Source organism: Danio aesculapii, chromosome 8, assembly GCF_903798145.1.
Source record: "Danio aesculapii chromosome 8, fDanAes4.1, whole genome shotgun sequence".
In the NCBI taxonomy this organism is placed as follows: domain Eukaryota; kingdom Metazoa; phylum Chordata; class Actinopteri; order Cypriniformes; family Danionidae; genus Danio; species Danio aesculapii.
In genome coordinates, this window is record NC_079442.1 from 36688715 (window position 1) to 36714809 (window position 26095).

The following is a 26095-nucleotide window of genomic DNA, read 5'->3' on the forward strand; positions in this document are numbered from 1 at the left end:
GAGTCACTGTCAAATAAATTATATTGTAGTACACTGTTTGGGAAAAGTCTTGTCGCCTATACAAGTTTTAGGAACAACAAAAAATAACTTGACTTCTAGTTAATCGGTTGGTATTAGAAGTGGCTTATATGAAAGGCAAAGGCCTCTAGATTATGCTTATTTTACCAAAATAAGACATGATCATGCTTTGATTTTTAATTATTTAATCAGGACAGTAATGTCTGACTTTGCTTAGACAAAAGTCTTGTCACTTAACAGAAATAATGTACAGTATTGAATTTAAAGTCATGGTGCAGTGGAAAAAGACTTAGTATTATGTATGACTCCCATGAGCTTGGAGGACTGCATCCATAAATCTGTGCAATGACTCAAATAACTAATTTCATCATAATTTCATCATAATGATCATTTCATCGTCAAACTCATCTGGAATGGCAAAGAAAGTGTTTTTGCAGCACTCCCAGAATTCATCAAGATTCTTTTGATTCATCTTCAATGGCTCCTCCATCTTACCGCAGACATGCTCAATAATCTTCATATCTGGTGACTGGGCTGGCCAATCTTGGAGCACCTTGCCCTTCTTTGCTTTCACAATCTTTGATGTGGAGGCTGAAGTATGACAAGGAGCGCTATCCTGCTGAAGAATTTGCCCTTTTCTTTGGTTTGTAATGTAAGGGGCAGCACAAATGTCCTGATAGCTCAGGCTGTTGATGTTGCCATTCACTCTACAGATCTTTCTCATGCCCCCATACTGAATGTAACCCCAAAGCATGATTTTTCCTTCACCAAACTTAACTGATATCTGTGAGAATCTTGGGTCCATGTGGGTTACAATAGGTCTTCTGCATTAATTGTGATGATTAGGATAAAGTTCATCAGATGATTCACCTTCTGCCACTTTTACAAATTATCAACTAGAAGTCAAGTAATTATTTGTTGCTCTTACAACTGGGAACAATGACCAGACTTTTATCAGGTAGTGTACAATTGAAGTCACAATTATTAACCCTCCTAAATTACTATCCTCCTGTATATTTTTCCCCAATTTCTGTTTAACAGAAAGAAGATTTTTTTTCAACACATTTCAAAACATAATAGTTTTAATAACTCATTTCTAATAACTGATTTCTTATATCTTTGTCATAATGTAGTACATAATATTTTACTAGATATTTTTCAAGACACTTCTATACAAGTGCAATTTAAAGGCTTAACTAATTGAAAAAAAGTGCTTAAGGGGGCTTGTAATATTGACCTCAAAATGGTTTTAAAAATATTAAAAACTGCTTTTATTGTTGCCGAAATCAAACAAATTAGACTAGAATAAATATTATTGGAAATATTAAAAAATTTCAAATAAACATCATTTTTGAAATATTTAAAAAGAATACAAAAATTCTGGCAGGCAAATTATTTGACTGGTCATGCTATTTATTTTGAGCCAAGAGGTCCGCCACATTAAACCTAAAACCATAAAAGCATTAAACCTAAGCCTACACTGAGCCTCATCTGTGGAGTTGTTTAAATGAGTGTGGTTAGTCATAGTTCCTCAACACATTTATTGGTATCATTTTCTTCCTGTGGTTTTAGGGAGCGGTCCTTCAGGTCCCAGCAGCAGCGTGACTTCACCCAGTCACATGAACGTACCGGCTCACACTGTTCCTGACTTCTCCTATTCCAGTAGCGAAGATGAGTTTTACGACGCAGATGAGTTTTATCAGAGCAGCACATCACCAAAACACTGCATAGAGTAAGTTAAACACACACACCCACACACACACACACACACACACACACACACACACACACACTGAAACCTGCATAAGAACATAGATGAAGAATTACACAAACAAACACAGACTTCTATACTGTGGAGATCAAAACTGAGCATCTGCGTGGTAAATGATTAGAAAATCTGGGCATTTCCAGTAAACTGTCGAAATCCTTGGTGACAAGTATTGGCTAATAAACCCACTACAGTGAGTAAACTGTGAAAGAAACTGAAGAAGACCAATCAAGATCAAGAGACTAGTGATGTCCTGTGTTCACAGATGTGCTAAAGTCATTTAAACAAGGGTTTGCACACTTCCTACTCATTATTGACTATTGTAACCTTGAGAAATATTAAATTCCGTCTACCTTTTTGCAATAAAGGACAACACAAACTTAAGCAATACACATGATTTAAAATATATTACACACATAGAAATCAACTTTTAGAAAAGGCCACTATATATACATTATACAGTACTTCATGTTAACTATGTATATATTTTGTCTATATATGAGCAATATCACACGAGTTGCAGTGCAATGTGACTGTATATCAGCACTCATTGGAGGCGTGCGTTGGCATGAGACTGCCAAGAACCTGACAGAACTGTTGTATAAATTTGTGTATATATAACTTCTCTATATATTCTGTGTACACATCCTATGCACAACACCTTAACTTTCTGATTTTGACTGTAATGGACCTTTTGTAAAGCTGCTTTGGAACAATAATTAAAGCTCTATACAAATAGCTTGAATTGAATTGAAACGAACAAACAGTGCTGTTCTCTAATACTGATCAGTTTTCCACAAAATAGATTTTTGTTGAAGTGACTTATTAATAGAAAGTATTTTGTCAAACACTAATATTGTTTACCTCTAAAAAAAACTTATGATGATTACATAATTTCTTAAAATAAATAATCATTTAAAAAAGATTGTTCATGTAGCTGTAATTAAACCTCACTGCAGTACTGCTGAGAAAGTAAATTATGTTAGCACTCCCCACAAGGACATTAAGTAATGTGAAAACAATATTGCTTGGTGATAAACAAACACCCCCACACACTATTTACTGCAAATAAAAAGAAACTGACCTAATTAAAGCAGACCACGAACACGCATGTGAACAAAAAAAAAACACTTAGTTTATTGTGGAATAAAGTAACAAGTGATTTTGTGTTTCTCTGTAGTCCAAGCAGAAGCAATGCTGTAAACAATGAAGACAGTACAGCCCTGAAACGGCCAGACACCAACGAATCCATCAACTCCTCCATGTCCAACGGCACCACAGATGCAGGTACACAAAACACACACAAATTCCAGAGAAAATATGGTGTTTAGTGACTTTTCTTAAGGTCTTCTTTTTTTTTTTCTTTGCTTGAGTATAAATTATGGGTCAGAAGATGAGACATTCTGTTTGCTTAATTAAATAATATTACAAAAGTGATACTAAATATGCAGAAAACGTATTATTTAGTATAAAATGCCACTAAAGTAGTATTTTGGGGCTCAGCAATAATAATTAAATAGAGTATTTCAGTATATCTTATTTATACTGTTGTTAATCTGAATGAAATTTTATTGAGTGTTTGTGAATCATGATTAAAATGGATTGTCATATATTTTTTTTTTACTCAGGAAAAAATCATCAATAGCAAGCATTCTAATGTTAAAAGGGTCATTTAATTTAAAGCTTTTCATTTACACTTATGATTAAATATTATTTCATTTAAATTCATTCATCTTGTTGTTGTTGTTGTTTATTATTATCATTATAATTAGGAATATTTTGCAGTAAAATAAATCATGAATTGATGTACAAATATACCAGCTCACTGAATACTCTGACTTTTTTTAACATTCATAATATACTAACATCCACCTACAGATGTAAAGAGAACTTCACGATGAAGTAAATACTAATGTATTGAATGAGCACAGCATCATGTACACAAACATGATATCATAACACAGAAAACACTAAAGCGTTTGACAACATAAGAATAATTAAATCCTAATGTACATAACTAACAACACATTATTTAAATGAAAAACAACATGATTTGTTGTTTGTTTAGTTTGCAAAAAAATATCAAACATGTTTTTACTGTAAACCTACATTAAATGTTGATGCGCAAAATGCAGTAAAGAGATAGGAACTCTATATCATTGTTTATGTAAGTGTCCTTTGGTTGAACATTTTTGGGAGAAAATTCTTTTTATGTCTAGTATTAAAACAGGATATACCCAAATGTCCAAAACTGTGTATTCTAAATATTGTTCCTATTACAAGCACTTTACCTAGTTCAGATTAGAAACTTTCTGTTTATTACATGCAAAATGTATAATGGTTATTGGAAAAATACAGAAAGTCTGCATTTTGGACAATGGTTGCAGGAATTTATTATTATTATATAATATTTATTTTATTTTTTGTATTTTTTTTACTGTTTTTTTATTTATTTTTATTATTTTGTATGTTTGGTTTTGATTTCTGTTTTACATGTTAAAAGCTACTAAAGTCAATAAATACGTTGTTAACAAAGCCTACAAAAAATGTCCCATTATTATCGTTAACATGGTATCAGCAGGACCCTAAAAATCAAGTCTTAAAATCAATAAAATATTATTTTGTAAGTCCTAAATCACTTTAAACAGGTCTTAATTTTCCTATGCCCATGTAAAGCTACAGTACCAAACATTCATCTCAATAAAAGTTTACCAAAAGTTTATTTAGTAACACTATTTACCAATTTGGTTTAATTATCTTCCTTACAATAACATATGTTTTAAATGTTTAATGTTTTAAGTGCCATTAGAAACAATTCTTAGTGTTTAGACTTGTGTAAATCTGAAATTTAATTTAGAATGGTCTTAAAGTTTTAAATTTGACTTTAGACCTGTAGAAACCCTAGATAAATGTATTATATTCCCTTTTAATTATGTGTTCACGCTTCGTGTTCACTGTTCGCTGAGTTCATATTTGGCCATGTGTTTTTCTCAGATCAGTTTGACAGTCATGATGAGAAAGATGATGACGGCGAGGGTGAATCTGTGGAAGAGCACAAAAGTGTCATCATGCATCTGCTGTCTCAAGTGCGTCTGGGCATGGATCTCACCAAGGTAAACACAAACAACCTTCTCTCTTTTTATCAATTCTCTCCACTTATCTTTTTTTTCCCCCCTAAAATTTCTTCCTTGCAATCCATCTCTGTCACCCTCAGGTAGTCTTGCCGACATTTATCTTGGAGCGGAGGTCGTTGCTGGAAATGTATGCAGATTTCTTTGCACACCCGGATTTGTTTGTAAGGTAATGCTTGTCTTCAGATCTCACAGCTGCTCTGCCATATGGACTTGATTCTTATGTCTGATTACAGTAGTGCTGTTATAACTGATGAATGTAGCGATGCTACTAAGCTGAACACATTCTGGAGTAGCTTGAAAAGTAGCTGTTCATCTAATGGATTGCTTTTTTCTAACAAGTAGCAGTGAAGCGTGACAGAATATTGCATTGATTTTTATTAAGCTGTGCGGCCAGATTTACTAGCAAAGAATATAATCAAACATGCTCTCCTCGAAGCAAGATGGAACCCAATTCTAAGAATTATATATAACTAACTTTAAACATAGAATTTAGATTTGGTAGACAGCCACATTATATACATAACAAGTATATGAAACATCTCCCAAGTTAATTTGTTCAGATAGTCATGTCTTTTTTTTTTTTACAGGGTTGGTCCAGAGTGTATTTTTAAGGCTCGGTTGTGTTTATAAGATGCAAAGCAATGTGTGCTCATGCTTCACTTGTAAAAAATCGCGTTATTTTTTTATATGTCTTACTTTAATTATATACTGCTACTCAGCTAACATGAAGACGACTGTCATGTTTCCTAGTTCCTCCGAAAGGACCGCCCTCAAGAGGCTCTGATTGGTCAGCTAACATAATGTGCTGCGATTTGTGGATCGGCTCCACAACACCAGGAAAAGCATCACATCAGTCAGAGTAGCTGTTAGCCGTATCAATTATAGTCTGAATCAGACAGAAAATGAAGAGGACACAGCTGAACCTCATGCCTGCCCTTTAAAATAAAATCTGACTAATGTCTTTCATATATATTGGGAATAAGCATGTGTAAGTAATATGAAACGTTCACATATTTTTTTGCGAGTTCCTTATTTGAGATGTAGAACGTAGGGAAAGCGTCAGCATAAAGAGACAGCAGTGCTGGTGAAGATTGTGAGTGCTTACAGTGGTTTGACTGATATGAATGTGTAGCTAAATTGTTAACGGTGCCAAACAGCATTTCCCTTTGTTTACATCCTTGTCTATGTCCTCGCTACAACATACAGTTAATGCTAGAAACTATGCATGTAATAGATCAATTTTAACAAATATAAATACTTACAGGTTGTGGCTCACAATCCACAGCTTCGTCTATTATAGTTGGAGCTGCTCCTCCTTTGAGGAGTTTATAGCCGAATCCAGCACTGAACTGGGAGAGATTCTGGAAGTTTTCCTTTTTCAAATGTTAGCTAAATATTTTTTATAAATCTCTGGAACATAATTCAAATTAAATTGCAAGCACTCTTCTCTTTGTGTCGTGTCCTTTTGAAGCCCAAATACAGAAACAGAACAAGCTGGAAATAGCAGCATTTGCACGGCATTTTAGCTTTCTCTGCTATAACATTACAGTGCCTCTGCGTTTGTGATGTCATCAACCGGATGTATTCTTTTATAGTGCCCAAACTTTGTTCGCTGTAGGCTTTGCTAAGCTAACTCTGTAAAAGCCAATGTCTCCCTTTGCATTGAACTTTGAGCATCTTACATTCAGAGATGCTGTTTATGTTCACACAGCTACATTACACATCAACTAAAGTTTAATATATGATATCGCAGTGGACCAACCCTTTAATACAAGTTACAGCGTTTTTATAACATTTTAGCAATAGTGAATTAGTAAATTCTATTTACAAATATTTTAGTATTTTTTGTAATTCTATTAATTTTTTTTTCTTTTTTTTTTCTTTCTAAATGTAAAATAAAAATGTTGTCATTTAGAGCATTTTATTTGTATTATCAATAGTATAAAGTGTTTTTTTTTTTTCATTTCCAGACAACACAACACCAGTTTTTCAGTTAAAAAAGCAATATATAGTGGATTAACTCAGATTTTCTTAATCAGACCAAATCAAAACATTTGTTATTTTGACTAATTGCAATTTTCTATAAAAGAATAGTTGTACTCATCAAAATAACAATATATTGTTTTATTTTAAATTAGTAAGGAATGTATTCAAACTTGTTGAAAGCAGCGGAAACCATTTGTTCAAAGTCAATGTCAGCTTTATTGTCAATTCAACCACATATACAGGACATAAAGAGAAACGAAATTGCATTACACTCAGACCCTAGGTGCAGATAAAATTAACAGATAATATTAATACAAAAAGTTGAATTTTAAAAATAAATGACAATAAATATAATTACACATATAATATAATCTAAAAATAGAAGTAAAAATAAACGCTTGTAAAGTGTACAGTACAGTATAATGCAAAACAGTAATATGTTTTGTTGTTTATTTCTCTTGTTATTGAAGGTGATTACTTTTAGTGAAGGGAAGTTTTACTACTTGTAATTATAAACAGCTTATCAATAGCTTCCCTTGTACTGCTAGTTTCATTTGAGCCACAGCTCATAAATATTTTTGATCTACTTCTTATCTTTTTTTATTTTCCACTCTAATCATGATTAACTAATTTTCTTGCTTCTGATTCCTTTATTTGTAGATGTTTCTTAAATGAAGTGCTGCACGTCTCCCTCATAAATGCTAGTACATGTGCACTAATCCTGTGATTGATTACCTATTGATTACTGACATGTTTTGCAGCATTGCGGAGCAGCAGGATCCAAGGGACCGCATGGTGCATGTGGTGAAGTGGTACCTGTCGGCCTTTCACGCTGGTCGGAAAGGATCTGTGGCCAAGAAGCCCTACAACCCCATTCTGGGCGAAGTGTTTTTCTGTCACTGGGACCTGCCCTCAGAAACAGAGGATCCTGCTGCTGCTGTGAGTGTGTTTAATGTTTGCAAAGCCAGTGTTTGCTTTGTCTTCTGTAACAGAGTTTATTTGTCTGCGCTCCCTGTGTTGTAATTTATCTTTTTCTGTTGTTATCTTTTTCCCTTGATAACACCGTGTCAACTTAGGAGTGTGTGTCAGACGGGCCAGTACCGTGGAGTAGCAAAAACAGTGTGTCTTTTGTGGCGGAGCAGGTTTCTCACCACCCTCCTAGTAAGTGTTCAACTAACTGACTTTTCCTGTGAGAGCAATATTATCTTGACTAACTTCAATTTAAAGCAAGTATTAAACGTGTTTAAAATATATAGTAAAAATACAATTATAATTATTTTGTTTAATTTATCGAATTATTAGCTCATTTAAAAATAAACAGTGAAAAAAAGTATTGTAACAGCAAAAATTATAACAGTTTATTTAGTAAATATTTTAAGGCGATTTACAAGATGCAATAAAAATATAATATTTGCAATTATTTGTTTAATTTGTAATTTAATAAAAAAATATATATTATTAATCTTTTAACAGTGCCAGAGATGTTACGATTCACCGTGAGAAAATCGATTCCAATATGTGACTATTCAAATCGGTAGAAATGTTGAATGAATCGCAATACATGTTTTTAACAGAGGGGGCGCTGTGTTTACAGGCGCAAACTTGCTTTACCTGCGCATCAGCGGCAAGCAAGAGGTGGGGCAGCAGTGTAAAATGACAGCGGTCAAGAGCACCAGACAAAACACAAACTGTGTGCAAATACTGCAAAAAGACGTTCACATACTCTAACAGAAGAACGAATATGATGCACATAAACCGTCAGCACAGTGAAAAACTTCTGTCACAGACGGCTATACGCAAAAAAACTATTAATAAGCCAAACCACATGGACCGGATGATTTGCAGCTCCGCTTGCTCTGACGAGTGCTACGGAGATCACATGGTGCAACAGTGTGAGGATTTTTTTTTAGACTGAAAGAGAAAGTTGTTCTGTTACAGAAGCAGGTATTAGACTATTTTCCCCTCTCCTTTTCAAATTAGTTTATGCATATTTTAATAATTTGCTTATTATTGTTATTGAATATTTAAAAATGTTCAAGATCATTTCTTATTTGCATCACACTAATACTTAAACTAATTAATTATACAAGTAATATTAACTATTCACCTTCATGATCGTGTTCAACTCATGTCTCTATCCTATTATATAATCTGTCATTTTATAATCAGTTTTTTTATGCCAGTGGCCACCTCTGTACTCGCTGCTCTCTGGTTTAGGAAAGGCTTTCCTCTTCACACCAGTCGTCTCAGTCCCCGGTGAAAGAGTTTTCTCATCAGCAGGAGACATTGTAAATGTGCAAAGATCTCAGCTTATGCCAGAAAACATAGATATGCTTATATTTCTTTTATAAAAGTGTTCAATCCCAGCACAGTCACTGTTTTAATTTGTTTATATTAATGAGTCTTTTTTATTTGTATTATTATTATTATTATTATTATTATTGTTGTTGTTATTATTATTGTTTTTTAAAATAGCAATCTAGTTATGGCAGAAAATATAATATTTAGCAAAAAATGTAGAGCGTTTAAAAAAAAATGAAAGGGCTCTTGTTCACCCTAAATGTGTTTCAAATAATTTGGTTAAAAAATCCTGACTAAATTGTGAATCGTGAGATTAGTATCGTGGATCGTATAGAATCGTGAGTCAGGTGAATCGTTACATCCCTTGGTGCTTCTCATTGGATCTTATCATTTGCTATACTTTTTTTATTTGCAGTATTTTCTGAGTAACATTGTTTTAATATATATTTGTGCTTCTGCAGTATCTGCGTTTTACGCTGAATGTTTCAGCAAAAAAATCCAGTTCAACGCCCACATCTGGACAAAATCGAAGTTCCTGGGAATGTCTATTGGTGTCCATAATATTGGTCAAGGTAGTCAAACACATTATATAGTTAATGTGGTCATTAATACGCAATAGTGCTAATGCAGTGCTTAATCATCCTCTCTTGTCTATCGTAGGTTGCGTGTCTTGTCTTGAATATGATGAGCATTATATTCTTACTTTTCCCAATGGCTACGGGAGGTACGTGTCACTTAATCACATTAATATTCTGTATTTGAGATTTTGTGTCACTCATCTCGCTGTCCTTCCATAGGTCAATCCTCACCGTGCCATGGGTTGAGTTGGGTGGAGAGTGCAATATTTCCTGTTCCAAATCTGGCTACAGTGCCAATATAGTTTTCCACACCAAACCCTTCTATGGAGGAAAGAAGCACAGGATAACAGCTGAAATATTGTAAGTCAGAGTGATGCTTATTAAAAAAAAACTCATAACATTAACAGATCATTAATGAATCTTAGCTCATAGGATGAATATCATATTTTGTTAACACTTTAAAATAATGGTCTATTAGTTAATGTTAGTTAATGCTTCCACTAACTTGAACAAACTATTAGTAATTAATTATGGTATTTATTCATCTTTGTTAAGTTCATATTAACTCATGGTGAATTAATGTTAACAAGCTCAACTTTGGATTTTAATAACGCATTAGCTAATGTTGAACTATGTTTTTCAATGCTTTACAAGATTATTGATACTTAATGTTAGTAAATACATTAACTAAAGTGTTACTCATATTTTAAAATATCTTTCATATCTAAACACCAACTGTTTTCCTTAGTCGTGATTTAAACGTGCCGATATTCATTACGATTAGGAGCATGAATGAGATTGTTATCTTGGACACTTTTAAATACAGTGAATTATTATTTGTTATTATTTAGTGTCCATTTAACAATATTATTATATTATATTATATTATATTATATTATATTATATTATATTATATTATATTATATTATATTATATTATATTATATTATATTATATTATTCAGGCTACTGAAGCATTTATCAATCTTAGTTGATGATCATTTCTTAATTTTATGTTTAATAATTGTATGAAATAACATTAACTTACTGAACATATCAAAAACGCATGTTCTTTTGGTCATACCTGGTAAAGTAACCCTTTTTTACAGCTTATGTCAATATTGTGATAATATAGTATATTGGGATTAAATGTTTCTGCAATAATTACTGTTTATGAGCATGAATTCAAGCAACAAAATCTACATTTTGTGCAAAAGCATTAAGAATCTGATGTGATAAAATGAAACTGCATAATAATTATGAATTTGTAATATTATTGTCCTTTATAGTGCTCCCAATGATAAGAAGTCGTACTGCTCCATAGAGGGAGAGTGGAATGGTGTGATGTATTCAAAATTGGCAACCGGGGTAAGTTTTATATTAAAATAAAAAAAAAGAATAAATGTGTTCAAGAATAAAACTGAAACAAACGTCTGTTTTCCTCTTAGGAAAATGCAGTATTCATTGACACAAAGAAATTGGGCCTTATTAAGAAGAAGGTGCGGAAATTAGAGGACCAATTGGAATATGAATCCAGAAGGTGTGTAGGTCTTTTTCTGACTGTTTTGTAAATGTTGTCTGCTTTATTGAGCGTCTGAAAAAGGATTTTTTTCTGTCAAACATCTCCAAAGGCTGTTTTCCTTTTAAGCTGCAGTGCGGATTCTGATGCTTTTTTATATATATCTTAGGCTTGAGTTCGTGGCAAGTCGAGGGAAACCAGCCTTAAAAACCTATTTGAATTTTGGGTAGTTAAGAATGAACTTTAATCCCTCAGGTTCTTGAATCTAATTTGTATTACTAAATGAGCTGTGTTATTTTCACACTCAATCCTGGAGAGTTTGTAAAGGGATTTGGAAAGTCCAGATGGTCTATTTACATACAAATTTCAACCACAGAAGGTTTTTTTTGTATTAAAAGTTATGCACAATTAAGAAATAACTTGTGATGGGCTGTTGAAGTATTCAGATGTTGTATTTCAAGACAACAGTCAGGTTTTTGTCCTCAAACTGCTTCTGTGTAGGGACTAGTTACCATATTTACACTGCAGATCTTGATGGTCAATTCCCATTTTGTAACTGAATGGGATTTTTTATTTTTTTTTGGTTGATCTGCTTACGTCATATTTTAAAAGTGACTCGTATCCGATTGTCTGCATTAACGCTGCACACGGCAAAGGCGCAATGACCAGAAAAAAAAAAAAAAAAGAGCGGGCGCTGACTGACAGAAGATAATAATAGAGTGATCTTTTCTCCATTCCCATATTTAATGTGTTGGCAGGGTTTCATTTTTTTAATTCCTTTTGACAAGTTGTTTTACTATAGTTTATGACAGAAAAGTTCTCATTTGGCCATCTTCTTTTAATCCAGGCCTTTTTAAACCAGTAGGCATCTTAATGTAATGTCCATGGCGTGATTTATGCACATGATGTATGCAACAGTTTTAAATTAGTTTATATTGGTTACGTGGCGGATATTGCACTCTCTCTCTCGTTAATCATGCATAAATACGTGTGCTACATGACACCATAAAAGCTTCTTAGTCCTCGTGTGTGAGATTTAAGGTTTGAGACTCTGCTTAACTCTGTTCTGAAATCAAAGCATCAGAGTTGACGTCTTTCGCTATGGTTTTTAAATGATGCGCGACTCGCATTGGCAGGTGAAAATCCGATCTACCTGCTTATACTGCAGACACGAGGCGCGGATTCGATTCATACTGAATAAATTTCCACATATGAACAAGACCTAAATCTGATTTGAGTAAATCGGAATCCATGTGATTTTATTTTTTTTCCTGCTTACACGTACATGGGCCACATCCAATCGGTGCCACATGAGAGAACAAAATTTTGGAATTGAGTCACTTGAACCATGCAGTGTAAATGCAGCCAACATATTATATCTGAAGAAAAAAGATCATCAGATTTTATGTTTGCTTTTGTTATGCACGTCTTATGTTGGACTAATTTCTTAAGCATCTCATCGTAGGCCTCCACTGATAATTCCTTAATGGCATTTAGACTTTTGATAGACTGGTTTTGACACTATTAATAGGCAAAATCACACTTTGCCACAAACAAGTTTGATCTAAAGGGGACCTAACATGCCCCTTTTTATAAGATGTAAAACAAGTCTCTGATGTCCCTAGAGTGTGTATGTGAAGTTTCTGCTCAAAAAACACACAAATAATGTGCTAGAACTCATTGAAACGGACCCCTTTTAGGCTTTGATCCTGATTGTGTTGCTTTAAATTCAAATACGATTGTGCTCACAGTTTTCAAATAAGGGCGGAGCTACAAATGCCTAGGTGTCAGCATAGCGGCAGATACAAAAAACAAGACTAACGTCCCATGCTATAAGGGAGAGATTATCATTAATGGGCAGGGCTTTCCCCCTCTGATGACATGTGCAAAGGGAGAATGTCAGTCAAAGTGTTTCTGTAGATTGTTTTTATCAAGTCTGATTATTCATTCATTCATTTATTTTCTTTTTGGCCTAGTCCCTTTATTAATCTGGGGTCGCCACTGTGGAATGAACCACCAACTTATCCAGCATATGTTTTACGCAGCGGATGCTCTTCCAGCTGCAACCCCTCACTGGGAAACATCCAGACACACTCTTTCACACACATACACTCCGGACAATTTAGCCTACTCTATTCACCTATAGCGCATGTCTTTGGACTTGTGGGGAAACCGGAGCAAACCCACGCGAACACGGGGAGAACATGCAAACTCCACACAGAAATGCCAACTGACCCAGTGGGTGCTTGAATCAGCTACCTTCTTGCTGTGAGGCTATTGTGCTACTCACTGCGCCATCGTGCTGCCCAAGTCAAATTATAGAAAATTAATTGTTACCATCAGAAGCCAGATATATTAACAGACTGTTGCCACACAACTGGGTTTAAACACCTTATAAAAGTGAATATTTCATAATAGGTCCTCATTAAACAAGCACACGAAAAAAAAATCTGTTTCTTTTATTGCGAAAAACAAGCACTATTACATTACAAATTGTACATCTCATTATTTTTGTTAGTATTTTTTCTTCATTTTTGAAAGAAAAAAAACAATAAAAAAGGGGGGAAAACTAAATATATAATAATAAGGAAAAAAGAAAAATGGAAACGAGTAATAAAAGTGTACAGGAAATTACAACAAACTGAATGCAGTTATTTAGCAATCACAATCAAATGTTCAGAGACATTGTCAATGTTAAATTTAATATTAATTTATTATTAATTTAATATTTACAATAAAAAACAAGCACAAATTAAATTACTACTTTGAAATAAATTAAAAAGGAAGGAGGGAGCATCTATTAAATGGAGGGCAAGATGTTAAGAGAGTTCCAGTAAGTTATGAAACATTGCCACTTTTTAAAGAAATCAGTTTTCTCAGAGCATCTAACCTTTTCCAACTTTGGAAAATACATGGTATCTACAAGCCATTGGGAGACTAATTCGATTAAAACAATGTAGAATACAATACCTAGCTAATAATGAGGTGAAGGCCAAAATATCAAGTTGTTCAGAATTAAACTGGGACCAACTCTTTGGAACCCTGAAAATGGCTACATCTGGGCATGGGTCTATGTTTACCTTAGACATACACCTTAGACATAATTGTAAAATAATTAATCCAGTAATTCCGTAACATAGGGCACATAAAGAACACACAGTATGGCTTAAATTACACTGAGGTGCATGACATCTGTCATCAATATTTTGAAAGATTTCAGATGGTTTTTGATAAATAGATTTTATGAAATACTAAATTGTATCAGGCTAAGGCGAGCACAAATTAGAAGTTTCTCATTTAAAGGCCAACTATGATGAAAATCATCTTTTGGAAGCTGTTTTGATAGAACTGTGTGTAGGTATAGTGTGTCCACAGTCATATTGAAGTGATATAAGGACAATAAGTCGCTCTTTTTAAATTTCCTGACGTTAAAATAGGATCCAAATACCTCCCATTTTTAGGCCGACCGCAACGTGACGTAGGAGTGCAGTTTCCAAGCCGACCGAATTGATTGAAAGCCGCATATTAACATGTCTCCGTAGTAACGTGTATAATCATATCAACAAGACAGGATGTGTGCAAAGCAACTGGGATTAAAAGATCTGTTCATCTCTCTGTGATCATCAATCATCATCAAAGAAGGTGGATCAAGAAGGAGTTTTATGTGCATGTTTGTATTGAATTACAGCGATTTTACCGTCTTTATCACCATAGCCACGTGTCAGTATTATTATAAAAGAAGGCGCCTCAATCCCGGCTTGTGGACGTTAAATCAGGTTTATTTTATACATTAATATAACAGATATCCATACAGCAGTGGACATTAATGTCTATCCTGTCACATTTGCCGTTCCAAAACAGTGCAAAGTTAAATGCGCACGCTGTGTGTGTGTGTGTGTGTGTGTGCATGAACTTTGTATCGACATTGTGTGTGACTCCACAACAAATACATCAAATAATCATTGAGAGTTCTGACTGTAGTATTTTTCACAAACGATCTGCCTTCTTCATGCCTGTCACTGTGCTGTTTATTTGATGCAGCCGAGGCTGAGATTGAGGCACACTCTGACAGTTGCGTGGAAATAGTGGGTGGAGAAAACTAGCCAAAAAAACAGCTACAATGTGTTCAAAGCAGAAAATTGCAATGTTCTGAAAGTTATAATAAATAATCTGAGAGGTGTTTTGAGCTGAAACTTTACAGACACATTCTGGAGAGACAAAATACTTATCTTAAATCTTGAAAAAGGGATAAAATAGGTGCCCCTTTAAGGAAATTAATTGCTTGCTTATCTTGCTTTAAATGAGAAATCAAAACACAAGCACTTTCAGGAGTTTACTTTCCAACTCTACAGTGTTTTATTGGCAGCTCCGTTTGGTTTGCTGATCTTGAAAAGACTTTGTTATTTTTGTGGCATCTCCTCAGGGGAGCTGGTGAATGATGTGTTTTGTTTTCTGCTTGGGTTGGTCTATGAGATGATCTGATGCACACCGCTGTTATTTCCCTGTCTGCCTGTCAGTTTGTGGAAGGACGTGACGGTGAACCTGAAACTGAAGGACATTGACGCAGCGACGGAGGCCAAACACAGGCTGGAGGAGAAACAGAGGGCAGAGGCCAGAGATAGGAAGGAGAAGGAGATGCAGTGGGAGACCAGAGTGAGTCTGTTCGTGGTCGTTACATTGAAATATGACTCTGAGAAATGCTGCTTAGTTTTCTCCAAGTGCTTGTAAGCAGTATGTCCGTAAGTTGAGGATTAGGCATCATAAATATGGATAGATGTTAATTTAGCCCAGCAGCACCTGACAGTTCTTCAGTCTCATTTTTTATTACATGTAGTTCAACACATCCACCAATTCATAAATGTGGTCCCTTATTGGTTCCTGAAAACTAAGAGAATTAGGCAAAATATTTAATAAAAGAGCAGAATAGTTTTGAGGATGTTGGCTTTAGTATAATCCAGTATAAAAGCTTTCAAATTGTACATTTATGTTGTGTTATATTGTTATCACAAAAACTGCATCATTATATGTTATAAAATCAAATAAGCATATCAAGACGTTAATGTGTTTACTAACATCAACTCAGAATGAATATTCTTGTACAACAATTAATTATAGTTTAACATTTGCATTATTAAAATCCAAAGGTTAACTAATTAACATTAGTTAATGCACAGTTAACTAGATGTCAATGTCAGTTAACTAGAACCAGAACTAAGAATGGATGTTTTTATTTTCATTAATTTGATCAAAGATGAATAACTACTTTAATAAATGTTCTGGTTATTGTTTGTTAATGTCAGTAAATTATACATTAATTAATCAATCTTTTATTAATGTACGTTCATTATTGATATAAAAAATGTGTTCAAATATATTTATATAAATAAAATCTCTAATTAAAATGATAAAAATATTTCTATTTAATTTATAATTTTTCTCTATTTATTTAATTAGGTTTGCATTGAAAATAATTGATGTAAAATGTACTTTATATTAACTACTTTGAAGGCAGTGATTTTATATATATATATATATATATATATATGTGACCTTCATACTTCACTCCCGAACCCACTTCATTCACCCTTCAGCAATACAGACACTGGACTCGGATGAGGAGGATTTTATTTTGCCCTGCACACAGAGCAGTAACAGTGAGATCAACATGGTTTAACTTTAGCATCCACATCCACAGCAGTTCTCCCTAACTCTGCTGCAGTCTATCTTGAAAGTTTAGATCATTATTATATAAAACAAAGATAGAAATATAAAAATACAGACAATGCGTAACTAATATCGCTGAATAAACACATTTAATACCTAAACACAAAATATAATAGAAAATTACCTGCACACAGAGCAGTAACAGTGAGATCAACACGGTTTAACTGAGCATCCACATCTAAAACACATATACTTCATTAGCACTTGCTGTATAAGCACATGGGGGAAAACATCAAGATGAGATTAAAAGTATCAAAATCAAACAAATATGAAAAGAAAACGCACTCTATCGATCAATAAATGTATATAAAGTGTGCTAGACTTTTAAAGCTGCATCCACTCAATCATTTAAATGATATTTTTATATTTTAGTGTGGAGCTAACACATAACCCGACTCACCCACAGCAGTTCTCCCTAACTCTTCTGCAGTCTACACAGACTCTGCGCAATAGCGCCACCGGCGAACTAGAAGGAACTGCACTTCCATTAAAGCAGGATTTAATAATAAACTATTAACATGGTATATATTTATTTCGTTACATATATATATATATATATATATATATATATATATATAGATAGATAGATAGATAGATAGATAGATAGATAGATAGATAGATAGATAGATAGATAGATAGATAGATAGATATAGATGTATAGATATAGATATATATATATCTTTATATTGAACTGATCAGTGCTCATTGTTGGGATTTTATCTGTTTCCCTGCAGCTCTTTCATGAGGACGGCGAATGCTGGGTTTACGACAAACCTCTCCTGAAGCGACACTGAGGCCCTTTCCCAAAAGCAGAGTCTACAAACAGAACTCTCTCTCGCTCTCTCTGTCTCTCGCAAAACACTTTTCTTATTCAGCCTTGGAATGACTGACGAATGAACTCTTACAGCTTTGCATTTTTGAAGTTTGAACGAATGACGACAAGAAAATACGAACTTATCAATCTATACAAAACAAATGAAAAAAAAACTCTCCCTGCTCGCTATATTCAACACCTCCACCTCTTCACACCACCCCTTGAGGAAGAAATAAGAAAAACACCACAAAAAGACGAAACCTGAAGCCCTTTAGCATCCAACAAGCGATCCCAGCGGACGTCTCTTTCCCCAGGGGTTGAGGTGTTTTTATCGAACAAAACTGAAAACTACAGCGTTCTGTATCTCAGGGAAGCAGTGGACTGAGGATTGAAGGCTGTATCTTAATGTTCGAAAAGCCTTAATGGTGGAACCACAAAGTAAACACAAGGAGAACTTAGTTCACATACTGCTAGCTACAGCTATTTATTTATATATATATATATATATATATATATATATATATATATATATATATATATATATATATATATATATATATAAGATATGATATATTCTTGTTTTCCTTTTCTCTTCTTTCTTTAGGGCAATAGTAAATACAAACTTGACGGCCATCTTTCCCTTTATGTTCCTCTTCATCATCATCATCATCATCATCAGCCTTTATGCAGTTTTATGCTACAAAAAGCCACAATTTGGCATTGACATTATGGGGTTGAAATTTGAGACAATTTTGCCTTGGTTATAATCCATTCCAGTTTTTTGTGTGTGTTTTTGGGAATGATTTGATATGCTCTAGAGCCTCGGGAAGGCTGTTTTTTATATATATAAATATATATATATAGAATGCTGCTTGAATGTCCACATAATTTATCAACTTAGTCTACAGTTGGACTGTCCGGTAGGAAATAATTGTAATGTTGCACAATGAAACGATCCAACAGATTTGTGCTTATACGTTTGAGGTTAAGCAACATTATATCACAAATCGCCCCTCTTGCAAATCTCTTGTTTCTGTGAAATGTCACATTTTAATCTGAATAAATATATACATTTCATATAGTGATGTATCTCAGAGATTTGATTCTGTTCTGTAAAACACATCAAGACGTCTTTACTTGCTGTGACTTTTTCAAGAAGCCAAATCGAGTTGTTAGCCTTTTTTTTCCCTGAGATGCAAATAGAGGAAAACATTGCTACTGTTATATCTTACACTTGCTCTTCATATTCTGTAGTAAATCTGAGGCCTTGCCATATGCAGTTAAGTTCACTTTCGCCTAGTATTGCTTTCAGGAAGCAACCCTCCACCCGTCAATAAAGAAAAACAAATTGTTGCCTGACAACAATTGATTGTACCAGATTTCCATGTATCAAAATGTAATATTAAATCTCAGTGAGACCAAATTGTGTGAGAAGGTTGAATGCATTTCTTGAGTTCCTAAATCACAATGAGTTCAAGTTATAACTTTCTAATATACATTTTAATTTTGTTTTTTTACATAAATTCACAAAAAAAGTGACTTTGTGTGATATTAAATGAATGCAACATGGTGTCTAATATTTAAAATGTCAAAAATTGGCAGATTTTTTTTCAGAATTCGTCAGCATAATTTATATTTTTATGTAAACATGAACCTTCATATTTATTTTAATTTGTGCTGAAAGTAGTCAAAATATATTTCATAATATTTTATTCATTAGAAAAACGAACTTCTTGCTGACAAATGGGTAAAGTACACTGTAAAAATGCTGGGTTCCACACAATTCCTTCAAGCTGCCCCAACACAAATAGATTAAATGAACTGTTTTTGTAAATTTAAGAGGGTTAAACATAAAACAATTAAGTTGTGCCACAAAGGCTGAAGAATTGTGTTGATTCAGCTCATTCTTTAAGTATACAAACTATGTACTGAATGACATTTCAGTGGATGTGTTCTGTGGTGAAAATATATATATTTTTTTTTATTTAGGACACAAAAACACTCTAAAATGATCACATTCTATAAACATGTTTTGGTGGTCTGTTTGTCTTTGACCCATACTCTTAAAGTAAAATATAAATAATATTCATATAAATTCTCTGTTTAAAAACTACTGAAAAATTAGTTTTGGGAATCGTTTATGTATTCTGTAGACAGACACTATATTTCATAACAACAGTGTTTGCTATTGTCATTTAGAAAGGGCATTGTGTATACCAGGGCTGCTGAACTCTGTTTCTTGAGATCTACCTTTCTACATCAACCTGATCAAACACACATGAACCAATTAATTAGAACCTGAACAGCACTTGATAATAACAGGCAGGTGTGTTCGATATGGGTTGCAACTCTGCAGGACGGTAGATCTCCAGGTGACCCCTGGTATATACTGTAGCAGGGGTTGTCAAGCTTTTTCAGTTCAGGACCCACCTCCTCAAATCGAGTTTGAAGGCCCACCTGCCTGATATTTTCTCTTAAACTGTTTGTGTAAAGAAATAGTTTATTTTAAAGCTTTATTCATTTGCAAAAACATCTGTTTTGCTATCTGCTGTTATTCTCTTTTTTGTAAAATATATATTTGATATTATTTTAACATAAACAAATTCAAAACGCCTGCATTTTTTTTGTTTCAGTTATTCTTTATAACCGCAAACTACTTGGGTCTGTTCTTGAATAAGTAATGTGATGTAAAGGCCGATGAAGAGAATTTGGCCAGAACATCGGTGTCACACCCCTACAAGTAGTTTCATGGGATTTTTAGTGACCACAGAGAGGACCTCAGTTTAACATCTCATTCGAAAGATGGTGCTCATTGACAGTAGAGCAGTGTTTCCCAACCCTGTTCCTGAAGGCACACCAACAGTCCACATTTTTAACCTCTCCCTAATCAAACACACCTGAATCATCTTATCATAACATCAGAAGAGACTCCAAAACCTGAAGTTAATGGGTCAGATAACGGAGACATCCAAAATATGTACTGTAGGTGTGCCTCCAGAAACAGGGTTGGGAAACACTGCAGTAGAGTGTCCCCTTCACTATATTGGGGCATTAGGACTCACACAGACAACAGATTGAGTGCCCCCTGCTGACCTCACTAACACCACTTCCAACAGCAACCTAGTTTTCCCATGTGGTCTCCCATCCCAACACACTCACGGCAATTCGTAACTTTTTGATTTAGTGGCTAATTCGTACGATCTAATTCGTACAATTTTGTACGATTTGCTCATCGCCCAATGAGGGTTGGGTTTAGGGGTGGGGTTAGGTGCCACGTCTCATTTTTAAAATTGTACAATTTCGTACGACTGACCTCGTACGAATTTGTACGAATTAGCCACTAAACTGTCAAAACGTAAATACTTACGTTTTCTCGTGAGATCAGGCTGCCCATCCAGGTACTGACCAGCCTCAGCGAGTAACTGGTCTTGGGCTGCATGGTGATAAGACTGTGGCCTGTAAATGAACTATACAGGGCGATCTGAACTGGACTGACTAAATACTATTCATATCCATTAAAAATAAACAACGAAATGTAAAAACACTTTAGATCGGTTAAAGCATAAAACATTGAATTGTTTATATGACTGTATAAGAAAGAAGATGTATAAGAAACTCATTATTGATTGACTCATTTGTTCTGGACATACATAATGGACGAAAAACTTTCAGGGATGAACATCACTGTAGGCATTTTGACCATTTCTAAAAGAAATATTGGCTTTAAATTGCTCTTCGTGAATGCACAGATTAGTAAAGTGCTTACAAATGTCATTATTCGTTAATTAAAAAGGTTATATATAAATGTATTGATCAAAAAGGTTTTTTTGGCGCCCCAATGCCTTCTTTTAACTGGCATTACTAATTAGAGCTGTGTGTACCTAACTAATGTGCTACCCACTGCTACACCTACTACAGTATAATACAGCTTTTGAAATTAATAAGTATTAATATTCCTATTACCGTTTATCTGCATTCAAGTAACATGTCAGTAACTTTTTTACAGCCTGTGGTCAGTAAGCATTACAAGCCTTACAGCGCCACCGCGTGTCCGTCTACGATGTAAGCAGTGGAATTTCCCAGAAACCTTTGCGCTGGAGAAGTATAAAACGCAAAGCGGCGCCTGCGTTCGGTCTCATTCTTCCGCGGTGTCCTACAGATCATTCAGGTATTGTTTATTATTTCATCTTATTTGATCGCGGTGTTTGGGGCTTTAATGTCATACTAAATAGGCTTTTCTTTAAGTAATATTCGTTTATACTTAATGCAGATTTTTTTTAAAAGAAGTTATTCATATTCATTCAAATTGTCGTCCACGTGCTACAGGCCTCGAGGGCACGTTAAAATGCGTCTATGCAAGTTTTCTTAAGAAATATTGTAACCTGTTTTGACCTTAATTGAGTTGCTTAACGAAAGCTGGTAGCTAACGCGTATATTTGTAGTCAGTTTAATCACTTATGACTACTGCACAGGCCTCGTGTTTACTTGTATGATGAAGAATATGTTGGTAGGGACATCTGAGAAAGTCTGATGAATGCCAACGTTTCTGACATGTAACACTTAAAATATGCTGACACGTTTGTACATGCAAAACACCTTAAGATATTTTGTTTTTCTTTCCAGGTCCAGTTTTTCAATGGTCTTTGGTTAAGGTGGGGGACTGCAGGTATGCAAATCGTTCAAGTGTTTTCTCTATTCGTCGTTTGCCTCTGATGAATTAAAAATGTATAAGAGTAGTGGACAGAAGTGATTTCTGAGAACATTTTTACTCTGAGGCATTGTGAAAGTACTTAACTGATCTCTTTGAAGTTGCTGTTTTTCACTTGCCTGCATTGGAGTTAATAATTGCAGTTACATACAGAACTTGTATTTCTTTACAGATTCAGAGTCCGAAGTGTTAGAAAAAAAAAAGAAACACCAGGTATATAAGTTTTATCACTATTTTCCCCTTTGCCTATGATGAATAAAAATGTATAAGAGTAGTGGACAGAAGTGATTTCTGAGAACATTTTTACTCTGAGGCATTGTGAAACCACTTGACTGATCTCATTGAAGTCTTTCACTTGCCTGTATTTGAGTTGATAATTGCAGAGGCATAGTGCAGTTTACCCAAATTCTGCTGCTTCCTGTTTTCTATTGAACAAGGATTTACTGCATGTTCTGTTTCATCAATATTTTTCCTTAAACATTCTTTAGAATCTTGTTCGTGTGAATAAGTTGCCACTCGAATAAATGAGAATTTAATTATTATTTTTTTATTATTAAAGATTTTATTAGTTAACCTTTTGCAGTGTTGTAATCCAAGTTTTTGCTCTTCAGGAATCTGGTGTTGGTCTGAAATGGTCTCCAAGGTATCTTAATTTGAATGCTCTAGTGATCTTTATAGTGCATATGATGACCCTATTTGCTACTCTTGATTTCATGCTGATGAAATTGCAACCACCAAAATACCTTGTCTGAAGCACCACGAACCAATCACTTTAGTTTTTTTTATTGTTTTTTTTTAAATGTATATATTTTTAATATTTGCGTGTTTTTCTTCGCAGGGTCATGTGTTGTGTAAAGGTGAGTTTAAAAGTTCTGACTACGGAGTGGCGTTTTGCCTGCTGTTATTCACCGTTTATGATGATTGTTTTAATAAAACAATGGGAATCTCTCTGAATTAGACTGAACGAGACCTCTTTATACTGAAACAGTGCTTGCTTAAGACTTATTTGTTAGGTTTTTGTTTTGTACTAATGTTTTTTTCCACTGCTATAGGTGGCCCAAGAAGGTGGATCAAGGTGTGTGTGGAGATGGCATCAGTTGATTTGAGGTGTGTTTATGATGCATTGAGCATCTCAAATCAGTCACTGTGCAGATGGGCATCAAATCTAAAGCGTTCTGGCTTATTGCCACTTGCTGTTCATGATGACTGTTTTAAAACATTGGGAATCTCTCTGAATAAGACTGAAAGACCTCTTAATAAACTGAAACAGTGCTGTTTAAAGTACTTTAGTTTTTTTTTTTCTTTTTTCTGTTGTACTAACTCTTGTTTTTATAGGTTGTCCAAGAAGGTTCAACCTGTATGAAGACGCCAGCAGTTAAAATGGTAAATTGTTTGGCTTATGTAGTCTGGATTTAAATGAGAAATTAAGTTATATTGTGTAGTATCTTAAAATGATAGTAATGTTATGCAATGGTACCATTTTATGCCAAGTTTGACATGCACTATTTATTTTATAACCTGTAATGTCAATAGCTCCACCACTAATTGTGATGCAAATGATGACTGCATAGTTCAGCAGAATTTCCATGTAGAACACAGAGCAATGTCTTTCGCTCCTAGCTGATGCATCACCACAGTTCTGTCTCAACACTGCTCTAGTTATTGCCCATGCTCACTTGTTTCTCTTTTGCAGCAAGATGTCGGCATGTAGCCAGTCATTTCAGGTGAGTCTGTGTCATATCACCATCCCGAAATGTGATGCAAATGATGACTGCATAGTTCAGCAGAAACACCATGTAGAACACAGAGCAATGTCTTTCGCTCCTAGCTGATGCATCACCATGCAAAATTTGTTTTATTTGAATTTTATTTGCTCTAATGTCAAGTTTATATTTTGCAGATCTTCTGACTTGCAGTGGAGATGAATGACTGGTCATTTAAACTACTTGCTGGTGAGTGGACATTTTTAAAGTGCCTTGATTGATTGATGCAAAAGTGGTCTCAAGCTGATGAGTGTGAATCAGGTCTCTGATCTCGTTGAGGACATAGAAGAATTTCTGATTTAAGACCAATTAGAAGTGAACTTTATCACCTCAAGCTGGGTAGATTTTTAACTGGGCCTTTTGTTTTAGGACTTTCGTCCAGTATCTTCATGACCACCATGCTTGTAAGTATTTTTCTCTTTGTAGTGAAGTCTCTTCAGATCTTAACTAGTGTGGTGAATCTGATATCCACTGACTTAAGCCATGGAGGATGGATATTAGCTCTGTCTGATCTGGTCCGGTCTAAATTTTGAGCCTCATTGTGAATGTTTTGTTCTAACAGGTGTCTTTTTGACAGGTACAGTGGCCAGCTCTCCATAGTGCAATATAATCAATGTGACTTGGAGGTTTGTTCACACCTAATTCATTATTTTATATATTTTTTTTTTAATTTCGGGTTTTGTGATGCTTAACAAATGTCTGACCTGAATACACTGTGTGGATTCATCTTTGACTGAAACCCAAGCCCTGGACTGGGCCAAATGTTGACTCTGACCAACTTGCCAATCTGCTTTTTTTTTTTTTTTTTTTTTCTTTCCTCAAGGTGTCCAAAGGGTTTCATTCTCTGCAGTTCTGAAAAAGGTACAGGTTTCCCAGGTTTGCATTCAGTGTCTTGAAACCTATGATGAAATGATTCTGCCAAATGAATCTAATGATTATACCCCAACCGTTCCATATTTCTGAGGTTAACTTTAACTTCTACTTGAATCCTTGAAGTTTACATGTTGCTAAATGGGTCTCTCCTTGCAGGATGAAGTTGAGTTCATATGGTTGACTCTTCGGGTGACGTTCCAGTCCCTCCCTTAAGGTGTTCAAAGGGCTTCATTCTCGGCAGGTCTGGAAAAGGTATGACTTTTTGCCATGCATTTAGTCTGTCTTGTAGCCTGTGACGACATGATTCTGCCAAATGAATCTAATGATTATACCCCAACCGTTCCATATTTCTGAGGTTAACTTTAACTTCTACTTGAAACATTAGCGTTTTATGATGTTGCTAAGTCTCCCTCCCTCTTCCTTGCAGGATAAAGGTGCCTGCATCTGGTTGACTCAGGAGTTGCAAATTTATTGTTTAAGTGTTTGACTTCAATAAAGTGGTATTAATCTGAAGTTTGTCTTGTTCCGTGTGAAACTAATCCATTTAAATGTGGCATCAATGCATTGTCAAAGATGGGATTGAAATGGTTCAAGGGTTTTTTTTTTTTTTTTTTGTACATGTGCTAGATGTTTTTGAACATTGTATGGCTAATGCCTGAATATTTGGATGGTTAACTGCTGACTTTCGTAAAACTAAAGGGGTAAGAGGGTTTATTGCTTAATGTCTTAATCCGATGACTGACTGAACCGGCATTTAGCTGAAAGGTTGGTTACAATTGAAATTTTAGCCATGGCTATCTGAAACCATTACGCCCGCAATGAGTTTGGTTGGCTCCATAATCAGATGTCCTAATCAAATATGATTGTCCCTGGCTACCAAGCGTTGAGAACCCAACAAAAATACAGCAGAC

At 34.6% G+C, this 26095-nt stretch overlaps 1 protein-coding gene, 1 long non-coding RNA gene and 10 other non-coding genes across 19 annotated transcripts in view; all 12 read left to right on the forward strand.

Moving 5' to 3' along the window:
• osbpl9 (oxysterol binding protein-like 9) overlaps positions 1–18082 on the forward strand; it is a 54316-nt gene extending 36234 nt beyond the window's left edge. For all 4 annotated transcript variants that reach the window (XM_056463872.1, XM_056463873.1, XM_056463874.1 and 1 more), the window contains 13 exons: positions 1591–1750; positions 2967–3073; positions 4781–4899; positions 5001–5086; positions 7668–7845; positions 7983–8067; positions 9669–9779; positions 9868–9931; positions 10005–10145; positions 11073–11151; positions 11232–11323; positions 15820–15955; positions 17761–18082. In XM_056463872.1, coding sequence (XP_056319847.1) covers positions 1591–1750; positions 2967–3073; positions 4781–4899; positions 5001–5086; positions 7668–7845; positions 7983–8067; positions 9669–9779; positions 9868–9931; positions 10005–10145; positions 11073–11151; positions 11232–11323; positions 15820–15955; positions 17761–17820 — 1418 coding nt within the window. In that variant the 3' untranslated portion in view covers positions 17821–18082. The remainder of the gene's footprint in view (positions 1–1590; positions 1751–2966; positions 3074–4780; positions 4900–5000; positions 5087–7667; positions 7846–7982; positions 8068–9668; positions 9780–9867; positions 9932–10004; positions 10146–11072; positions 11152–11231; positions 11324–15819; positions 15956–17760) is intronic.
• A 3903-nt stretch (positions 18083–21985) lies between these two features.
• On the forward strand, positions 21986–25697 carry LOC130233712 (uncharacterized). 5 transcript variants are annotated; one of them, XR_008838236.1, is made up of 14 exons: positions 21986–22008; positions 22464–22506; positions 22721–22761; positions 23160–23191; positions 23387–23405; positions 23601–23655; positions 23884–23931; positions 24242–24272; positions 24449–24500; positions 24681–24715; positions 24889–24937; positions 25135–25172; positions 25341–25436; positions 25612–25697. It is a non-coding gene; the product is annotated as an uncharacterized LOC130233712 (long non-coding RNA). The 5 variants fall into 5 exon arrangements; XR_008838237.1 differs by lacking the exons at positions 21986–22008; positions 22721–22761 and having other exon boundaries at positions 22490–22506; XR_008838238.1 differs by lacking the exons at positions 21986–22008; positions 22464–22506; positions 22721–22761 and having other exon boundaries at positions 22768–23191; positions 24874–24937.
• LOC130234338 (small nucleolar RNA SNORD74) lies at positions 22319–22399 on the forward strand. Its single transcript, XR_008838297.1, has one exon. It is a non-coding gene; the product is annotated as a small nucleolar RNA SNORD74 (small nucleolar RNA).
• LOC130234345 (small nucleolar RNA SNORD75) lies at positions 22545–22618 on the forward strand. Its single transcript, XR_008838303.1, has one exon. It is a non-coding gene; the product is annotated as a small nucleolar RNA SNORD75 (small nucleolar RNA).
• LOC130234344 (small nucleolar RNA SNORD75) lies at positions 22792–22864 on the forward strand. Its single transcript, XR_008838302.1, has one exon. It is a non-coding gene; the product is annotated as a small nucleolar RNA SNORD75 (small nucleolar RNA).
• On the forward strand, positions 23455–23538 carry LOC130234333 (small nucleolar RNA SNORD79). Its single transcript, XR_008838293.1, has one exon. It is a non-coding gene; the product is annotated as a small nucleolar RNA SNORD79 (small nucleolar RNA).
• On the forward strand, positions 23740–23820 carry LOC130234334 (small nucleolar RNA SNORD79). Its single transcript, XR_008838294.1, has one exon. It is a non-coding gene; the product is annotated as a small nucleolar RNA SNORD79 (small nucleolar RNA).
• LOC130234339 (small nucleolar RNA snR60/Z15/Z230/Z193/J17) lies at positions 24096–24180 on the forward strand. Its single transcript, XR_008838298.1, has one exon. It is a non-coding gene; the product is annotated as a small nucleolar RNA snR60/Z15/Z230/Z193/J17 (small nucleolar RNA).
• LOC130234340 (small nucleolar RNA snR60/Z15/Z230/Z193/J17) lies at positions 24304–24388 on the forward strand. Its single transcript, XR_008838299.1, has one exon. It is a non-coding gene; the product is annotated as a small nucleolar RNA snR60/Z15/Z230/Z193/J17 (small nucleolar RNA).
• LOC130234342 (small nucleolar RNA SNORD78) lies at positions 24991–25050 on the forward strand. Its single transcript, XR_008838301.1, has one exon. It is a non-coding gene; the product is annotated as a small nucleolar RNA SNORD78 (small nucleolar RNA).
• LOC130234335 (small nucleolar RNA SNORD47) lies at positions 25208–25278 on the forward strand. The gene has a single exon (XR_008838295.1). It is a non-coding gene; the product is annotated as a small nucleolar RNA SNORD47 (small nucleolar RNA).
• Positions 25472–25542, forward strand: LOC130234336 (small nucleolar RNA SNORD47). The gene has a single exon (XR_008838296.1). It is a non-coding gene; the product is annotated as a small nucleolar RNA SNORD47 (small nucleolar RNA).
• Positions 25698–26095: the final 398 nt, after the last annotated feature.